We start from the raw sequence: 19705 nt of genomic DNA on the forward strand, positions 1-19705 counted from the left end.
TGTTCATTCTGTAATATTGCTTACCTAAACCATTTTTAGCAACAAATTTTGTGTTCTGGTTTGTGGGTTTTACTTTTATCCTGTTTTCAAAATAATGTATTGAAATATTTCACATAGTCGTTGAGTAAAATTGCACCTACTCTAGCAATTCAATTTACCGTACTCTTCTACCTCCTCTCCACACAAAAGAAACTTTAGGTGCATGGCAGGAAAAAGAAACAGATTTCTTCCAAAACATTAAAAAACTCAGGAAAGGGTTTGGATGGAGTTTTCCCGTCAAATTCTTTTTTTTTCTTTTTTTCCAGTAAAAAATATTTTAAACTGTCCTGAAATAATCCAAAAGATAGTCTAAGTAACGGTCACGAGAAGATAACCGCTATTCCTGATTCCAAAACATCGACTGGGAGCCACATTATAGAGGCAAGAGCTGCAGGAAAGTTGGAGCAACCATTTTTCCAAGTTCCTTGAAAAGAAAATAAAGTCGAAGGGCATTTTTTAAAGCGGCAGCACCTTACCCTTGCTTAGCTTCTCTGGCCAGGACAACGGGAGTCGTTGGGGGTCCAGCAGAGCCTTCAGTTTTATGGTCTGCGGTTTCTTCCTGCCCCTGAGAGGCTAAGCCAGCGCCTCTGCGCGCATGGGAAGGAAGAGCTTGCAGGGGGCACGCAGCCTGCTGAAAAAAAAAAAGAGAGCAAGGAGTGCGCACTACAGCAGAGCTGCGGCATATGGAAGGCAAGGGCGAGCAGTCCTCTCTCTCCTGCCAGCGCCAGCTGGCAGCCCTGCGCTCGCTGGCAGGGAGAGGCGGCTCTGCACGGGGCTGGCACCGCAGGCTCCCTGAGGATAAGATCATTCGCTAGGGCTGGCGAGGGCGCTCCCACCTCGGGCCGGGCTGCCTTCGCTTTTTTTTTTTTTTTTTTCAGGCGCCCCGCGGTCTTGGCAAAAGGCGAGCCCAGGCCCTGGGGCTTCCGGGGCACCGAAGCACGAAACCGGGCAAAAGGGGGGTGGGGTTTGACTGTGCATTAACACGGGACAGTAGTAAAATCATCCTCCCTTCCTGAACCGAAGGCTCCTCCCTCCTGCCAGCGATTGCGCCTGCCCCGACGAAAGGCTGCGCGGCCGCCGTGTGCTCGGAGGGGGCGCCCCCTGGTGGCAGGGTCGGGTACTGCCCGCAGGGACCTTCCCTCCCGCCTGGAGGAGAGCAGGCGATCCAGGCGATGCCACCGACTCGTCTTCCCGGCAACGAACTGGCAGCATCCTCGGCTCCAAGTTGACTTATTTTGGGAAAGGAACCGCTGAGGTCTTTCCAGGCAGAGGCACTTTATCAAAACTTTAATTGCAGGACTCGCCCTGCCTTTTGCAGCTTTTTTTTTTTTTTTTTTGGTTTGTTTTTAATAGAGACAAATGGCTCGGAGACCCAGGAGTGCTGGTCTGCGCCGCCAAACTGCAGCTGGGCTTTAAGTTTCCCCGCACGGATGGGCTTGACGGGGGACGCCCGGAGGAAGAGCAGGGGCTCTGTGTAATGTGGTGCCAGGGTGCCCTCCCCTTCCCCGGTGCCGATGGTGCGTTCAGGTAGGTTTGGCGGGAGTGAGCCTGGGCACCGGGGGGGAGGCGTCCGGGTGCATGGGGGGGGGGGGGGGCACACGCGGGGGCGCAGCCCTGTCCGGAGCGCCAGGTGCTCTTCTTGGGGGGGGGGGGAGGGGGGGTCACTGTTCCACCCCATCCAGTGCCTTTCCTCCTTGGATCTGCGCCCCCTCCCTCCCTCCCTCCCCAGCAGACGCAGGAGAGTTTTCCCCGAGGTGATCGCGGCTTTCCCCCAACTCGCAGCCCAGTCTGGTGGGTGTCGGGGGGAAGGAGGGAGGGGGGGTGTGAGTGGGGGAGGGGGGGGGGTGCGTGTAAATACTGGAGCAGCCTTTCCAGCTTTTGCCTCTATGCAAATGGGCTCTGAGCCCGCTCGCGGCGCACCCTGCTCCTTCTCCTCCCTTCCCCCACCCCCCCCCTCTCTCTCCTCTCTCTCTCTCCTCTCTCTCTCTCTCTCTCTCTCTGTCCCTCCGCCGTGCTGGGCGTGTGTCTTGCGCTCGCCGTCCGGCCAGCAGCGGCTCTCACCGTGGGGAAGGGGGAGGGGGGCGGGGACCTCTCGCCAGCCACGACCCTCCCGGCCAGCAGCCGCGAACTGGGCGCGCTCGCTTCGCCCCGATGCTGGATTATTAACTCCCTCGGAAGCGTTTTCGTTCCGAATTTTGTTTTTCGTTTTGTTTTGTTTTTTTTTTTTGCAAAGCTTCACTCCTGCAAACTCCCTTCTTCCCCCCATCCTCCCTCTCGTCTCGCAGCCTAACCTCGTGCCCTGGTGGTCATGGGCTGCTCTATCATCTCCTTCTCGCCCAGGCTGCTGAGAGCTCTCCTCGCGCTGTAACGCGGATGTCCGGCGTGGATCTTACGCGCTCGGCAGCAGAACCAAGGCGCCCCGAAGAAGGAGAAGCCCCGCGGGAAGTTTGAGCCGGGAGGATGCAGGCTGTGTACTGGTGCGCCCTTCTCCTCCTCCAGCCCGCTCTCCACCTGGTAAGTCGCCGACTCCGCCGCCCGGGGAACGAGTGAGGAGCGAACGAACGGCAGCCGCCAGACTTTCTTCCAGCAACTTAAGGATCTGTTACTTTGCAAATTGTTTGGCTGGGTCCCCACGGCTTTCCGTTCTGCAGCGTTTAGCGCCAGATCTTTATTGCATTGATTCTTCTGTAGGAAGCGGAGGGCAGCCGAGCGGGAGCTGACACCTCTCTCAGGAGTTGGAGGAGCTGGCGGCGGCGGCGGGAGGGGGCGCGAGTCCCGATTTTGCAGGACAGCACTAGGCGCAGGCGGACCCTCGGTTCTTGTGCACAACTTCGCCTTTGCAGCGCTGGATGATGCTAGGATGGAGAAAATGTATGTGTGTGTGTGTGTGTGTGGTGTGTGTGCGTGTGAGGATGCAGGACAGGTGTGCGGGTCCTTGTGTCATTTTTTACTTATCCAGAAAGGTGCATCAGAGTGCCAGGGTAATTTCTGTGTGAGACAACATGGCTGTAACGTGAGACACACGAAGATGAGGGGCAGGTCCTGGGGGTTTTGGAAGTCCGATTTATTCGCGTCCAGTGATGGCCAGTTCGTAAAGGGGGGTCTCACGCCCATCCTGTCAGTTTCTCTGAGCAAATAACTTCTAATTGAATGCTGGGATTAATCTTGGAGAAGCCTTACTTTAGTGTATGTGTGTGTGTGTGTGTGTGTGTGTATACATACATACATGCTGTGTGCATACATTGACAGATTTGTATGATTAAAAAACTGCTTTTGTACTTCAGTGGCAGCGATGCCAACATGTTTGATTCAATATTATTTTTAAGAATGATCTTTGGTTTATGTAGAAAGTCAAGCTGCATTGCTAAGAGGTGTGAGGAAGAGACATTTTCATTGGCGTACCTTATTACTGGAGACACAAGTTTTGGTTGATGCTAGCCGTAAGCCTGAAATTACAAGTCGTCCTTCTGTGGCTCCTGAATTGATCGGTTGCCGCCGAATGCATATTTACCGAGACGATGCAGACTCTGATAATATGTGTAGCCGTGGGTAAAAAATAAAATAAAAAGTAGCGCTACCATAAATATATATTATTTCTCTTTTAAATAATAAACAACAGTTTAAATGAATCTGCTAAAGTAGACTCTGAGGAATCTTGAACTTGTCCGAGGTCTCTGGCTGCGATCCACAGCTTCTCTCTCTCTCTCTCTTTTTTTTTTCTTGCTTTCCTTGTACTTTCTTTGTTTGTCCACTAGAGGGCAACGCGTACCTCCTTTGGTCAAGGGCTGGCAGGTTGGGGAAGCAGGTGAACCACTGGGGCATCCGATGCAGCTGCACTCTGTGCAAATGTCACCTGCATGTACAGTTTGAGCTTCAACCGAGGGATATGCACTGCACCGAGGGAAAATCGATCGTCTTTATTTTTTTTTTTTATTTAGCAGTAACTTAAATGTAGTTTCACCTATGACTTTTGTTTTACGCTCTTATAGATGAAGCCAGATATGTGAATCAGTGAGACAAAGCTGGAAATTCAGAAACATCAAGCAAAAAAAAAAAAAAAAAGAAGGAATTATATTAAAATACATATTGTGGGAATCTACAATAACTATAAACAGCAATCAACCAAACTGTATGAAAAGGTGCAATAAATACACATAGGGTACCCACGGCCAAACCTTTATAACCCCAAAATCGTAGGTTGTATTTTTAGCAGGAATATAATATTTAGAGGAGGCCCTCGGAGGAATTCTACAGCATATACAAGTACTGTGACAACCTGGAAAATAATCTGTCAAAAACCAGAAGTGAAATCAATATGTTGTGTTAAATTTTAAATGTGTTGTTTGGCCGTTAAACTGTTTTCCTCTCATTACAACAACAGTGTTGGATTTATTCTAATGTGCTGCAGTCTGAACAACGAGAGCATTAATTCTCCTTTAATTGTAAACTGGGAGCATTTGAAAACCATTCAGTGTGCAAATTATGCTGATTCAATTACCGTTTAGTTACAGACTTCATTACCTGAATGCATTTTTTCGCAGGGGTTGGCAACACAGAAAGAGGACATTGTTTTCCAATTTCACTGAAGACATGGGCATATGTGTGAACAATAAAACCAGAAAAGTAAAAAGAAAGACAATTAAAGAACACTTCTTGGAAAGTTTTTTTTTTTTTTTAAATCTACTGCAGAACATATGAAAAAAAAAAAAAAAGATTTCCCTGCATAGCCTGGGGCTTAGGTACAAATCAGTACCCTATATCTCTTGGCGCACAATGCCAACCTTTAAAGGTTAAACAAGGCCAGCATTAAACACCTGTAATAGCGTTTTATGTTGGCACCGAGGCACTGAAGCATGAATTCATGATTAAAACTTTAATTGAAGGACAAAAACTTGCAAGGTATAAAATCTCCCATCTTTTTTTTTTCTTGTATTCAGTTGGTGAAAGTTTCTTAATTATGGGAGGTTCCTTTCCACCAAATGTCTGTGGAAGTTCTAGCAAACAATTCTCTCTCTCTCTATATATATTTTTATTTAAATTTAGCAAATCAAATTTAGTTTAACAATAGACATATATAGTGCTGTAACAACTCCCTCTTATAGTGAAATCTGGTAGAGTGTCACACCGTTTCCAGTCCCTCGGAATGTCAAATGCTTGCATTAGGGAGGATTTATAGAGGTCACCCATCGCTATTAACGATAAATCTTAATGACCAGGAATTCCTTGGAGGGAATCCGTTTCCTTATGGAAGGCTTCCCCTGCATAAGGTCTACTCAGACTTAATAAGAAGGTTTTAAAGAGCTAATCATCCCCATGCTGTGGTCCCTGGGTTTCCGAGAAGGCAGACAGTACTATACAGAGATTGGAGGCACGCCCTTACTTTATTAGTTTCGGTTTAAGGGCTGTCAACTTTAAATACCATAAGAATGGAATTAGGAGGGTACACCTTGCACCTTCTACATCTTGCACTAGCCATTCAAGATGGGGCCTATTATTTGAAAACTTAAATCACACCACCTACAATTTTGTCTAATTAAAAATTGAAAGCACTCGCTAAAACTTGCTTTATTTAGCTATTTCCACACATGCAGAATTGCCGAGATTTTCATTTTGGGCTTATTCATGAAAAGGACTTGAGCCAAAGTCCAAATTGGCAACCCACCAAATGTTGGAATAAAAGTCATTTATGTAGTATCCAGGGCCTCTCCAATTCAAATAAAGGTATAAAAAATAGAGGAGCTTATTGTTTTAGCATAACTCCTAAAACGACATTCCCTGCAGGCTGCGCCCTTGTGCACACATGCGAGCTTACTCTGGCCGAGAAAGAAGAGCGCACAGGGACACCTAGCATGCACCAGAGGAGGAAAAGGGAACCGGGTTTCAAATAGCCTGCACACAAAGTTGTACTCCGCATAGCACAGCACAACTGGTTTGTGCTCACAGCCCACAAAATAATTAGAGGGAGCATTGCTCCTAATTAAAATAATAACAATAATACAAAAAGCAAGGTAGGATTTCATTTTCACACCTTTTTTGGACAGTTTCCAATACACTTCCAATATGATATACGGAAACAATAAAACAGACCGATACTTTCTGTTGTATTGCTGCAAGATGCTCTGTGGAGGTGGAAAACATGCGCTTCTTTTGTGGTAAACTTAGCTGGAGTCATTTCCAAGGAACGACAAGCCAAGGATTGGTCAAAAGGACCGACGATGGCAAAATATCTGTCCATAGATATTGATTCCAAGGATTATGGGGGGCATAAGGTCATAGTTGACGTTTGGAAGTCAAGCCACCGCTTACGGATAAAACTTATCCCTTTCTGATTTTAAATTAACTTCCATGCCAGCCAAGTATTAAGAAGTCCCGTTGAGCTATAAGTTTTAGTTCCTACATTTTAAGCCATTTTCACGCGATGCGCTTACTTTGAAGAAGGAAAAGGAGGAATTGCGCTTCTCTAACTTGCATGTGAAGGGTGCGCTTAAATTTTACACCTTGGAAGCGACGTGCGTTTTGATGTCAGCATTTTGCTTAAGAGTGGTTTTACTACACAGCGTCCAAAGGGGGAAAATAAAACGATTTGTACAGTCTTACGAAGTTACCATTAGTGATGGAGGGCAACAAAGGGATATGTGGTTCTGTTTTACTCTGCTTGGTCTTGATAAAATAAATGCTAGAGGTCAGCACTTCTCATTTCTCCAAGGCAATCCAACTTGGAACCTGAAGGTCTTTGTCTTCGCTAGTGGCGCCTTCCCCTTGGGTGGTTGAATACTAAGTGCCGGTGGTTTAACATAACCACCTTATGCTAGTTATACTTGTTTCGGGAGATTCACTTTTTTTTTTTTTTCTTCAACAATAGCCAAGAAATATTAAAGTGCCGCAGAAAGTCTGCTAGTGCGTGCCTAACTTTTCCCTTTGGGCCATCCTAGAAAGTTACCTAAAATTGCACCTAAAACGCGCCCAAGAATGCACTCGGATAAGGAAGACATTTCCCAGCCTAGGAATTGCAAAGAAAATCAGAGGATTGTGTGACAAAGTCCCATTGCTTTCTGTGCCTTTTCACTCTCTATTTTTTTTTTCACGCGGATTTTGGTTTCCTTCATACCGGCCCAGGGATCTTGTTCCTTAGCTGTGAGCCTCTTGGAGCAGTTCAGCCGCCGGGGCAGAGGCTTCACCGTCTGGTTGTGCATCCCCAACTGCAGGCTGCTAGGAAAGGGGGCGTGCAGGGGTGTGCTGTGGGGGGCAGCTGAGCACCGGGGTCTCCTCGGAAGAGGCACCGAGCTTCAATGCTCATGTACCAGCTCCTTTGTTTCTGCTGCCTTCTTGTTCCAGTCCCTATTACATTAGTTACAAAATGTAGAGAGCAGGGAGCTGGGACACCGCTTGCATTTTCCGTGTGGAAATAAAGGCCGAGGGCCCGGTGTTTCTCTGCGACCCAAACTGTTCCACAGCCTGAACACACGACAGTATTTCCAATCTCTGCCTTCCCAAATGAGCCTTTCTGTAAATTAATCTGTTTGGGGAAATGGATCTGAGAGAGGTGTCGTCGTCTTTTCTTTTGTAGATTTCACTGTTAGCAAAAAAAAAAAAAAAAAAGGGGGGGGGGGGCGGGAATAAACATCACTCCTGTTTCTGGCGATGATGACAAAATTATAAAATAGTTTATTTCCTTTTTTTTTTTTTTTTACCTTTACCTATAAGGTTTTCCTGCCTTGATTTTGAATCTGGAAGGCCCTTTCATCCTAATCAGGCTTTAATTTTTCTCATGGTATCTCAAGACTAGTGAAAAGCTCCTAATATCTAGGAATAATTTTTGTCTGCAATTGGATTTTATTTTCCCAGACGAATCAAAGGAATGCAGGTACGAGCTGAGGTTCGGTTCACCAGCACTTAAAGTCCTTTTTGGCAGTAATTAAAATATTAACTCATCTAATCAACTTAACTCTCTGCAATAAGGGAGAAAATAATTGATCTCAGTATTTCTCCCTTCACCTTTTTCAGGCAATGTACCTTAACGTGATTAAATGTCAAGCAATATTAGCTGGCCTTAGATAGCCGCAGTCTTTTATTTCAGATGGAGCGGGCTGGGGGAGGGCAGCGTATTATAAGCTCTTTAATATTTCCCGAAAGAGCACATCGAAACTTCCACTTTAATAAATTCACCACAAACACCCCCGTTAATAAGGGGGTTATGTAATGATCCTTGATAGACAGTGATTCCAATTTCCTGTTTTGTTTTGTTTTTATTTTGCAAGAGATTATTCATTCTTTCCTACATATATTATTTTCCTCTTTTCTTTTCTTCTTTTTTTTTCTCCGCCTTTCCCTCCCATTCATTAAATGTGATCCTGTTGCTGTCTGCTTAGCTCTGATTGCTCACAATTGTATTATGGGTAAGTTAGGAGAGTTGATTTATCTGATAGTTTAACTCTCAACTAGCTCGTCTTGTAAGTCAGCATTCAACAACCTCATGGGTACTTTGCAAACACTGCTTGAGCATTTTATGCAGCAGATTGACATGTTGACGATTCTGCTTTAAGGATTGTGACAATAAACTGAAAAAAAAAAATCCCTCCACAAAGCTTGGCAAGCACTTCATCAAGGATAAAAAGGCTCTGCTGTAAGGATGTCACTCAATTTATTGTGAAAGTCGAATGAATTACGTTTAATGAAAGTGCTCCCTAGATGAATATTACCAGCAATTTCCCGAGTTGGCTCTGTCAGATTGATATGAGGAAATGCCAACCCATATCAGAAAAGATCTCCAGTCTCAATTACGATGCAAGCTTTTGAAGAGCAGTTTTTATTGATATGATATATATTGGCGGATTCTCAGTGCTAGGCAAAATTACTTACACTTGAAGAGAGCTGTAGGTTTTCAAGTTTATTGTCTTTTGCCCTATAGCTTCCCTTTGCTATGTGCTTGTGATGGCATTTACCAGAACAATAGAACTCGGTAGGTTTATGACCGTCATCACCCCCTAAAAATGACTGAAACACATTCCGAGTTAAAACACAGTTTGCCTCAGCTGGTGCATTATTATGCAGTAGGGTAGTTCACTACTGCAGATGATTTTTGATGCTTAATATTTAAATTATTCTTATTGATGGCGTATTATACTATTCCTAATTATCAAACAATAGAAATCTCTTATTTAAGAAGTTAGAATTTCACCAAACCTGTAACGAGACCACCAAAACTTTAACGAAACCATCTTTTGAATAAAAAAAATGCAACCTAGTCTGTTCAAGAATTGATCGTGTTAGCGGGTGTCTTGGTCTATTTATTTTACTCCAAATAACACAAATTGCAGCTTAAGAAAAACAGTGTTTCCTTAGAAACCATCTGATTTGTGTTGGTTTGCTTTCGGGATTTCAAACCTTTGTAATTTCCTCCGCTATTGACGCTTAGAGAGGCTGCTAGTGATGAGAAACAGAGATGATCTCATATCACGAACTAAAAAAACCGGACGAAATTAATTAGGTTTGCTACCTAAACGGAAACACATTCTTGGCATATTTGATTAAAATGGGCAGATATTACATTTTTTCGTTTCTCTGCATCTGCTTAATCCATAGAAAAACCTCGCTTTTCCTCTGAAAAAAAAAATAAAAAAAACAACCAACCAAAAAAACCCAAACTTTATTCAACGTGAGGTTTCGCATGGGTAATGCTTTCTTTTAGTCTAGAACTGATCGATCATTACCATCACTAAAGTTCTTCACACCACTACCAATATTTGCCGTGATTGCAAATCTGACAACCTTGAGCGTTATATGGCAAGTGCAAGCGTGCATCCTGGTTAGAGCGCGGGGCTGATACCAAGTTTATGGTGAGGAAAAGTAAAAAAAAAAAAAAGCCCGTGTGCACAGCAGGTCAGTAAGAACTGAGATACGAAAGTTCGCCTCAAATTTTTTTTTTTTTTTTTACCTCTCACGCCGTTTGCACGGACTAGCTTTTTGGAAAATACGGGTCTTTACAGGGGGAGTCTCGGGAGGTCTTGAAAGCAGGAGTTGTGTGCTCCCCCCGTTGTTGAGATGTTGCCGCCAGAACCAGGAGCTGGGGCTTGGAGGCGCTGCTCAGCACCGCGGACAGCTCCCAGCGCTGACTCTTACTCTTAGCTGTCGCGTCGCCAGTTTTCCTTAGTTTGTGGCCAGCGGGGTCTCTTATTGCCCACTGGATGAAGGAGCGTTTTAAAGAATTTTAAGCTGCTGTGTTTCCCCTGCTTGTGGGAGAGAGAGAGAGAGAGAGAGAGCGAGAGAGAGAGGGAGAGAGAGAGAGAGAGAGAGAGAGAGAGAGAGATCATTAAGGAAAAATACTTTTGTAGGGTAGCACCGCAGCTCATGAAACGTTCAATGAAGCGATTTTAACGGTCCTTACTTATTTATTTATGTATTTACTTGCATAGGAGCCCCAGAGGTAGTTCTTCTTCCCTTGTCTCACCTTAAGCCGAAACAGCGCTGTTGCCCTCTTAGCATAGCTTCGACCAAAGCCAAAACACTATCTGTAATGTAAAGTACTCTTAAAAACGAAAACGACAGCAGTCATCCTTCTTAATTAGTTTCTGCAATGAACTGGGAAAGCTGAGGGTTATTAATTTAGGGCCCTGAAAGAGTGGGGAATAAGAGTCTCAGGGGACCTGTGGTGTATGGGGATGCAGAGGGATGGGTTTTTTTGTTTTTTTTTTTTAGATAGGTCTGTGCAGCTGTGTGTGGGGATGGGGCAGGGCCTGCTCAGTTTTGTGTTTGCTGGGAGTTCGATCAATGTGAGTGCATGTGTTAATGTAAATGTAGGTGTGTGTGTGTGTGTGTGTGTGTGTGTCTGCTAGATATGGTTGAACGACACTTGCATATCTATGAGGGCCTTCCAAGAGAGGACTGGCTTCATTTATTGTCTGAAAACAATGCACCCTGAAAAAAAAAAATCAAGCACCTTTATCTTGGTGTACACATTTTTGCATTTTGTCTTGTAGCTGGAATCTATTAAAGCATTCCCACAAAACGATTTGAATCAGTTAAATGTAATTTTAACGGCTCCCTTGAATTGAATAACCTTATTGATTTATTGATTGGTTATTCAAACACTTAATGGATAAAAATCGTAAAAGAGTAACAACTAGTAGCCACTAATTAATAGAGACACTTTATCTCCTGAATACTAGGCTCCCTCTTTTAGTTATTGGAGGCTTTTTTTTTTTAATGAATACAGGGGGTTTGATTTAATTTTAAGTCAGCCAAGCAATTCCTAACAGAAAAATGAAGATGTGATGTTTTAGTTTTAGTCTGAAAACCTAAGTGTTGTAGAACTCTACTTGCCTGCTTTCTTTTGTAAATAAGAGATAATCATTGACTATGCTGTCTGATCACATAAATCCCAACTTTTTATTGACAAACCTGTCCTCTAGAGAGTTGAAGTTGACAAGCTGTTGCCAATAAACAGAAAAAGTTGACAAGAAAAGTGTAACTTGGTGACTGATGAGAAGCTTTACAATAAAGGAGTGTGATGGGAATTGATTAGGCTGAGGGGGGGAAATAAAGTTTTGGACAAGTCTTTTCTGATCATGTGGATCATTGATAGATATTCAAAGGGCCCAGTGATGGAACTTGCTTCTGGTGAATAATGGTGTGTCACTGTGGCCTGTGACTAGAAGTTAGTCATTACAGAGAAAAAGCACCGGAAATCACACGCCTTCATCAGCCAGATGACATTGCAGCTGCTCTACTTATACACTGATTGATGACAAATACCACAGTTTCAAACATGTGATTGTCATTTTCATCCTCTTAATGAGCACTGTCCGTCTTTTTTTTTTTTTTTTGTCAAATGACCCGATTATGAACCCCAGAATGAGCCAGTCCTTTGTTTTTATATACTCCTTCTCCTACGGCATTTTGATACTTTCAGTTCTGGTGGTCTTAAGAAAAATGGACTATAAGTATGAATATGCATCCTGAAGGAAGATAACCACTCTCTCATGATTCCAAATAAACTACCCTACTCATTTCTTCCTTGGATGCAATCTATTTTTTATGTTTTACCAAAGATCCCCCCCCTTTTTTTTTTTTTTTTTTCAAGTAGTCATGGTGCATTTCACAGCATATCACAATATTCCCCCAACTCATATGACCAGGGAATTCAGTGACAGCTGCAGTGATCTTGTGAATTTTTAATTCAGCAGAAGCATCATTATTGTTTGTGACTTTATAGTTTTGCTACATTTTGTTTTGTCACAGAGGGAAATTTAATTAATTGCATTGGTCACATTTTAGATATTACAGTCATGAATGTACTCCCTTACTTTATGATGTGATAGCAGTGAAGTCATGGATATCACATCTTTCTGTCTCTCTCCTTTTTTGCTCTCTCTACTACTTCTGGTTTGGTAGTATTTTCTTCTCCTTACAGTGTATGTTATTTGTATCATTTTCATTTTCCGGGTTGTGATATTCATTCTGAGTTTATTTTTGCTTATTGGATGCCTTGATGACACCAGTTGTCATTTGATGTGAGCCTCTTCAGTGATGTTTCCAGGTTTCTTGTCATCTAACTAATTATTAACACTTGTACCCAGACTCTTGAGCAGTCGTCTCTCTGCTTTGTATGGAAACAAGATTCTTGCATGTTCTTTCCTGGGAAGGCTTCTGTCAAGAGAGGCACATTTATTTTTGCTGTTTTGTTTCTTCTGCATGGATGGTGCACTGGAAAGATGAAAGAATCTCTTTCTGTGAAATCTTTACTGTCTATTCCAGAACCTCTTAGTTCAAGGCTTTGGAAAACAAAATGTAGCCGGTTCTGTTTTGCTCCAGTTTTTGACTGATGCTAAAAGTCTGTGAATAGCATGTAGCATATAGCAGGTAGCTATATTTCTTTTTAAGCCTTGACCTGAGGGAACAGTTTTATGGGTGAGCCTTCTTGGTGCTGTCACTTCCTTTTTGCATTATCTGGATGAAAATGGCTGTACTTTGATTATCCAATGATATATATTGTTGCTATAAAATGTTTTATTTATTTATTTTTTTGCAATTTAAATGATGATGTATGAAATAAGTATGGTACGAAGTATCATCACTTTAGTTTGTATATTTATGCATATAATAACATGGCAATTGATTTTAACTGGAAATAGATCTTAAATAATGCCTGGAAAAAAAATACCAGCTTTGCCATGCCACTTATTGCTGCTAAGGGAAATTTAAAATGAAAAAAACCTACCCTACATGATATATAAAGTGATTACTTTCAGTCTGCATATATACAGCTGCAACAATGATACATCCTACAAAAAAAAAATCCATATTAAGAAGCATGACATTGTGATTCATTTTGCAGAAAAATCTCACCACATATATTGCTTTTTTGCAACAGGGGCTATTGTAGATAGGTTTTTCACTGCTACGATTGTAGTTTTCTAGGTTATACCAGAACAAACCAGGTTTTTATAAGAAGCACCTTGGGTGATCATACCGGTAGTTCGTTTCAGCCCTTTACCATGACCTTCATTAGTGTGAACTGGGTGTGAACCTTGGCAGACATCCTGCGGGGTAGAGGTGTTTCCTCCAGTAAAACAATATTATCTAGCTACTGTATCTGTATTTCTACATTTATATTTATCTTTAATATCTGGTGGCTAGTAGCAAATTGCTGTTCCTTTAAGGGACAGGCCCAGAATTCCTTCCATCCAAAAATAATTAGGCTCAAGGTCTTCTCTTTTAAATAGGCCTGTGTCCAAAAGTGTTCACACACCTATGAGGTGGCTGTTGCACAGTGACATTAGTGCTCGATTTGCATGTGGGTGGGATGATACATCCCATTTTGCACTGCAGGCAGACTTGTGCAGCAGTATTGAACTTTAATACTGTACTGCTATTTGCAGGTTTCTTCATACATAACTACATCCAGCAGTAGAACCTCACTTCTATCAAAAATTTCTCCCTAAAAACTGTGGGCCTGGTTTTAAAAAGCATTTACATGCATAAAACTGGGTTTTACTCGAGTAAATGTACTTTACTTGAGTAAGTGGGCTTTTGAAAATTGCTACAATATAGGCCATCAAATTGTCTCTAGGATTTACTCATGGAAGTGCACTTTACTTGAGTAAATAGCTTTTGAAAATTGCAACGATTACACACATAAATCCTATTGAAAATTCACCTATGTGTGTCTAAATGGAATATCTATGGTGTTTACCATGCCAAGTATGAATGGTAGCCTGGAACATGCTTCTGGTTGACAGTTTACCTAAGTTGAAATAAATTCCAGGCATGTACTGTACAAGTTGTGATACAGCAGTTAGCTGCTCAGTGAAAACATCTGTCTTTCTGTTTCCAAAACAGAGAAGGCTAAATACAGGATTCAGTACTGCAGCAGTTCATTCTCATTTTTACTGATGTTTACAAATAGAAACAGCAGCATACGTGTGAGATAACTTTAATTCACAGTTATGGACTCTGTCTTATAATTAACTTTATGTATTCATTTTCTTTGCTAAAGCAGCTGATGCCTACTGAAGAACTCTTAAACCCCCAAGGCTATGTCACTCGGCATTTTATTTTTTTGGACACAGGTTTCCTCTTGCTACTTTGCATTTCCAGTTCAATCAGAACCAGGGCTGGGTTCTGGTTCTTTGAGAACCTTCATTTGCAACTATCTGGGAATTTTCCACCTAATGTTTATATCCCGCCCCCCCCCCCCTCAACATACCTACTCTGGTCATTGAAGTGACGTTCCTGGGCTAGGGGCCATACACCAGGACTCCTGAAACTCTGTAATCATGGGCCCTGAATCTGCCAGCCAGGCATCACCCCTAGGTAATGACCATGACTCCTTTTTTCCCCTCCTCCCAGGGGCTGTGAATTCTGCATCTACCACATCCCCAGCTGTAACCAACCCAGGGTGCAGAAGATCTGCCTCCAGAATCGAGCTGGGGACCTGGCCTGTACTAGTGCACAGCACTTGGCCATCTGAGCCACTGGGTCGGCCCACCATGCCGTTAACAGGCAGGAATTGGGTATGATCACGTGCTTTTCACTGAAAATGAAATATACATTGAAGCACCTTACAATCAAACCAGAAGGAATAACAGAAAACCATTTGCAGTGCTCCTGCATGATAAAACAAAGGAATAAAAAGAGAAAAATAAAATTAAGAAAAGCTTCTTAAAAAAAAAAAAGACATTCTTTTAATTAACTGCAGATGATGAAAAATTAAAGGAAAAAAAAAGGCTCTGTTAATTGCTTAATGTGGCTGTGCAGTCCACACAGCATTCTTATCACCAACAAAGAATTTGCTGGCAAAAATCAGAGCCCTGTTGGGAAAAACAAAAGACAAACTTTTATAGCAGGGTTGGAAAAGAAGGGACTAACTCGCTGAGTTTGTTTGCCTATGGAATCATTAAGCACTTTTGTTGCAGTTACTCTGACAATGCTTCGGTACCTTTAACTTAATCTGAAAGCTAAATGGATTTAATTTGTACAATTAAAGTCATCCATGTGATTGCTCTCTAGCTTTTTTCTTATTTCTTAAATGTCTCTGCAGGGATCTGGGATGTTCTAAGCAAGAAAACAAAATATGTTGAGGAAGATTGGTTTAAAAAACAAAACAAAACAAAAAACAATCCATGCTGCTCGTGTGTCTTAACTTCTTTCTCTTTAGATGGGACAACAAGTCTCATGTCTCACAGGAAAATATTATGATCTTAAGTGTTCCTAAAAATCTGTCTTCCTAACCTGCCTGCGCTCCTATTTATTCTCCTTTGCCTCTTCCTGCCCCACTTTTGCTGGTCCTCCCAGAGAACTGCTGCTTGCCTCTTCTACTACATGCCTGTCTGTCTGACTAAGCTCTTTTCCTACCATTATCTTACAGCTGTTAGCTACCTCTAAACTCCTGTGATAATAATACCTCTCCGAGTCAGGGATGGCGGCCATGTTATGCAGCCATCACCCTGTAAGGGCTCAGCTGTCTATAGTGCTTGGAAAATCCTGTTCCTCTAAACCAAGGCCTTGAAAACATAAAAAAACCCAAAACACTTTCCTGTAATTCTAAAACGGTAAGCTTGACAAACATTCACCCGTTCACTGCTAGAAACCAACAGTGGTAACATTGTTGGTATGAAAAAGTTAAGAAAAAATAATTGGCTAGCAGATATACTGTAGCTAGAATAGTTATAGTTTTTTCTCTTTTTTTTTGGCATTCTGCATTACTTTGTGCTTTGCAAATTGTTCAGTTAATCCTGCAATCAGTTGTGAAAAGGTACAGAAAAAATAGCAGGCTGGTTTACATTGGGATGCTTGTTAGTGCATTTTGCAATTTCTAATTTCTCCTCATGCTTTATGTCATTCGCAACGGCTGCTAAAAATCGCTTTCTCAAATCACCAGTCTCAGTTTCAGAATTCGTATGATGGTTTCTTAAGATGCTCAATAATCTTGAGAATACAACAGCTTACTGGACAAATAAGGAGAATGTTGCATATTTTATGAAGGATTTGACCACAGAAAGGACGTGCATTAAAATATCGGCATAATACTCTTGACAGAGTATGATGAAAGAAAGTGAGAATGGAGAGTAGGTGCTTTATGGCTGATTAAACATGAAGAGACACAAGCCACATACTAATCCGAGTACATTGCTTGTAAGTTTACTAAATACATATGAACTGCAATTCAGAACTTTTGAATTTATATCTTCAGAGTTGGTATTTATTTATTGTTGTGCTAGGGCTCTGCAAGGTTCAGTAATAGCTTATGCAGGTATTAATCTATTTCTTTCAAAAAGTGATATTAACCAGAGAAAGGTTTGTGTGTACTGTAGGTATTTGAATTCACAAGCATGTGATTATAATGCGCTCCTTTCCAACCAACCTTGCTCACAATTAGGGCTTCTGCTTTTTAGTTGTTTATAATGTATACACTTACCTGTTTATTTCTTTTAGCTATTTTAGAATTGTATGTAGATATATAAAATCAATATTTTTCAGTGTTTTCATTCCCCATCAGCCCCATCCCCAGCACTCATTCGGGTTTCTGTCCCCCTTGCTCCTTCTGACCCTTACCCCGAGCTCTGACACTTGGTATTGGGGACAATAGTGCCGCACAAGGGCTAGAAAAAGAGGACAGCTGAGCTCCGTGAGTCAATAAGAACCTAAATAGCTGAAGAGTCGTCAATGGAGAAAAGATGGAAAGACAGAGCAAAGAGTCTCAGGCAGGGAAGAGGGGTTAGGTGGAGAGACTGGTAGGTGAATGGAGCAGTTTTCTGGTGTTTATCCAATAAATTCCGATTTACATTCCCCCCCCCCACCAGGAGTGGTTTATTGGTGTCTATCAGCTGAAACTTAAAAACACAGGCCAGAACGAGAAGCAAGGCCTCTGCTTTCCCGCAGCAGCGCTGAGGCGGGGCATAAAACATTCTGTGCCGCATTTTTCTAAATTCTGCAGCATTTCTATGATGAACTTGCATATAGATTTACATTACTTAACAGGCACCAAGGCAATCTTTTTATTGCACATTTGCACTTCATCTTAAATATTTTCCACTCTGTGGTCTGCATGTCTGGATAATTTGCTTTGAAGTTTTTATTTCTTTCCTCCTCTATCTTTTCTTCTTTTTAACATTTTCATTCTTTTTTCTTTTCTTTTCTTCTCTCCTCCCAAACGTGCATATTTTTTCTCTCTTCACATTCCTCTTCCTTACAGAAATTCTCTCTCCTCCCTCCTCCATTCATTCTCCCTTCTGTCCCTCCCTTTCTGCTCTCCTCCATCCATTTTTTCTCTCCTTTCTTCCTTTCTCTTTTTTTCCCCCACCTGCCTTCCCTATGATTCATTTCCTCCCTTCCTCTGTCCCATCCGTTGTCCTCTACCTGATCCTTCCCTCTCTCTCTCCCCTTTCCCAGTGATTTTGCTTGTCTTGCTTGGTTCTGTATTTCCTGTGCAAGCAGGTCACTGCTTCCTGGAACTCAAGTTCTTGCTGTTGACCAGAACTCTGACTGAGAGCGGGTGCCCCCCATTTCTGCTCAGGAAATGCAGGGCTGTGCTCCTGCTTGCTGAGCTGAGTGAATTGTGGTTTAATAATAACAGCACAGCAGAAGGCAGCAACAGCATTGGGTGGTCAGTAAAGCAAGAGGAAACATCGCACCAGCAGCAAAGCTGGACACAAACAGCTGCTTGGGTCATTTCCTGTGATTCCGCAGCATGGTTCAGATTTTGTGGTAGGATGTGGACTCTGTGGCCGTTACCGTGGTCAGGGATTCACAGAACAAATGGGGATCCTGATCATAGCAAGCTCAAATAAGGCCTATCGCACTAATTCCGGAGTATTATACATTACAGTATTTGAATTCTATGACAAATTATATTTAAGAAATATGCTTATTGCCTCTCAGCCAATTTACAAGTGTAGGTGCACTTGTAAATGGTTTTCAAGTCTAACTTTTTGTTAAAAAATGACATACAAATGTTATCATCTAAATCAGTTATATATTTTTTTCAAGACTTAATTCTGACTGGTAGCTGCGCCTGTAGGTTCATAATTTAATGATGGAAGATCTTATTTTAGGACAAAATGTGCCATGGTGAATATGGCAGTAGAACTTGTGCTGTGGTATTCATTGGGATTTCTTAAGATGTTTGGTTTACAAATATGCTGTTGTTAATTTCACATTTTCTAGTGTTGCTTGTTTGCTATGAATATCCATGATCTTTCAGGAGCTTTACTAATAGTTGTGAGATATTTTAGTGCTGCATGCTGTAGGCAGGATGTGTTCTCACTGTTACCATGAGGTAAATAAATATAGATTTTTTGTTTTTTTGTGGTTGTGCAAAGTTCATCATAGATGGAAACTTTTTATGCAGAAGAAATGCATATTATATCTTCCACATTGAGATGGAATAGATATTTTCAAAAAGACAGTTTTAGCATCTTTGATCAGCTACATTTGCAGCTTGCCTTGTGGTTGTATAACACTTTGAGGTGAAGGGATGAGCTTTGTGTCTGGGATACTGTGGCTTAAAGAACAGAAGGCAAGACTTCACTAAATATACGGCATCATATGTTAAGAGGTTTAAAAGTACACTGTAAAGTGTAAATCTCTGATTGCAGAGATCATATAAGGCACACTGCAGATGTAATTTTCAGAAGAAATATACGATGGCTGCATACAAAGTGCTGAAAATTTGTCAGAACTAGGTAAATATCCGTGATTCTCTGCAATCTCAATGTCAGTGTCCCTAGAGCTTCAGTAAGGGAAGATGTGCATTTCCTTTTGAGGCTGACTCAAAGCCGGTTTCTCTAGGAAAGCTCTTCCTTGTGTTATTTGCATTATGGCTCTGTAACAGAAGGCCATCACCATTCACTATCTCACAAAATCCAGACACAGAAAGATGCAAACCACTGCATATGTGAGGAAGTCATGCATGGGCAGCGTAGGCGGGCTCTGGTTTGGGACTGGAAGTGTAATTGCTATTGATGCAGAGATTTTGCAGTGCACTGCAGTATTTTTTTTGCTTCTTTCACAGGAAATATGTAATTAAATGCTGAGTATTTCTTGCTAGGTATTTTTACTTTTTAATTAATTTTTTTCCATGCGTGGTACATTTTGCATTTTGGTGTGTATCGTTTGATAAGAATGTTTGCTTCATGCCTATCGACTCTACTAATGAGACTATCTCATT

At 42.0% G+C, this 19705-nt stretch overlaps 1 protein-coding gene across 4 annotated transcripts in view; it reads left to right on the forward strand.

The window, feature by feature from the left end:
- Positions 1 to 982: 982 nt before the first annotated feature.
- NXPH1 (neurexophilin 1) overlaps positions 983 to 19705 on the forward strand; it is a 610521-nt gene continuing 591798 nt past the window's right edge. Inside the window, exons 1-3 of one of the 4 annotated variants that reach the window (XR_003854516.1) lie at positions 983 to 1566; positions 2325 to 2553; positions 4029 to 4682. Coding sequence is in view for 3 of the 4 variants with exons in the window: in XM_029588959.1 (XP_029444819.1) it covers positions 2500 to 2553 (54 nt within the window). In the remaining variant the exon portion in view is untranslated. Of the gene's footprint in view, positions 1567 to 2290; positions 2554 to 4028; positions 4683 to 19705 lie in introns of those variants that run through there. The other 3 variants (XM_029588959.1, XM_029588961.1, XM_029588960.1) reach the window with 3 other exon arrangements.

Source organism: Rhinatrema bivittatum, chromosome 2 (genome assembly GCF_901001135.1).
Source record: "Rhinatrema bivittatum chromosome 2, aRhiBiv1.1, whole genome shotgun sequence".
Taxonomy (NCBI): domain Eukaryota; kingdom Metazoa; phylum Chordata; class Amphibia; order Gymnophiona; family Rhinatrematidae; genus Rhinatrema; species Rhinatrema bivittatum.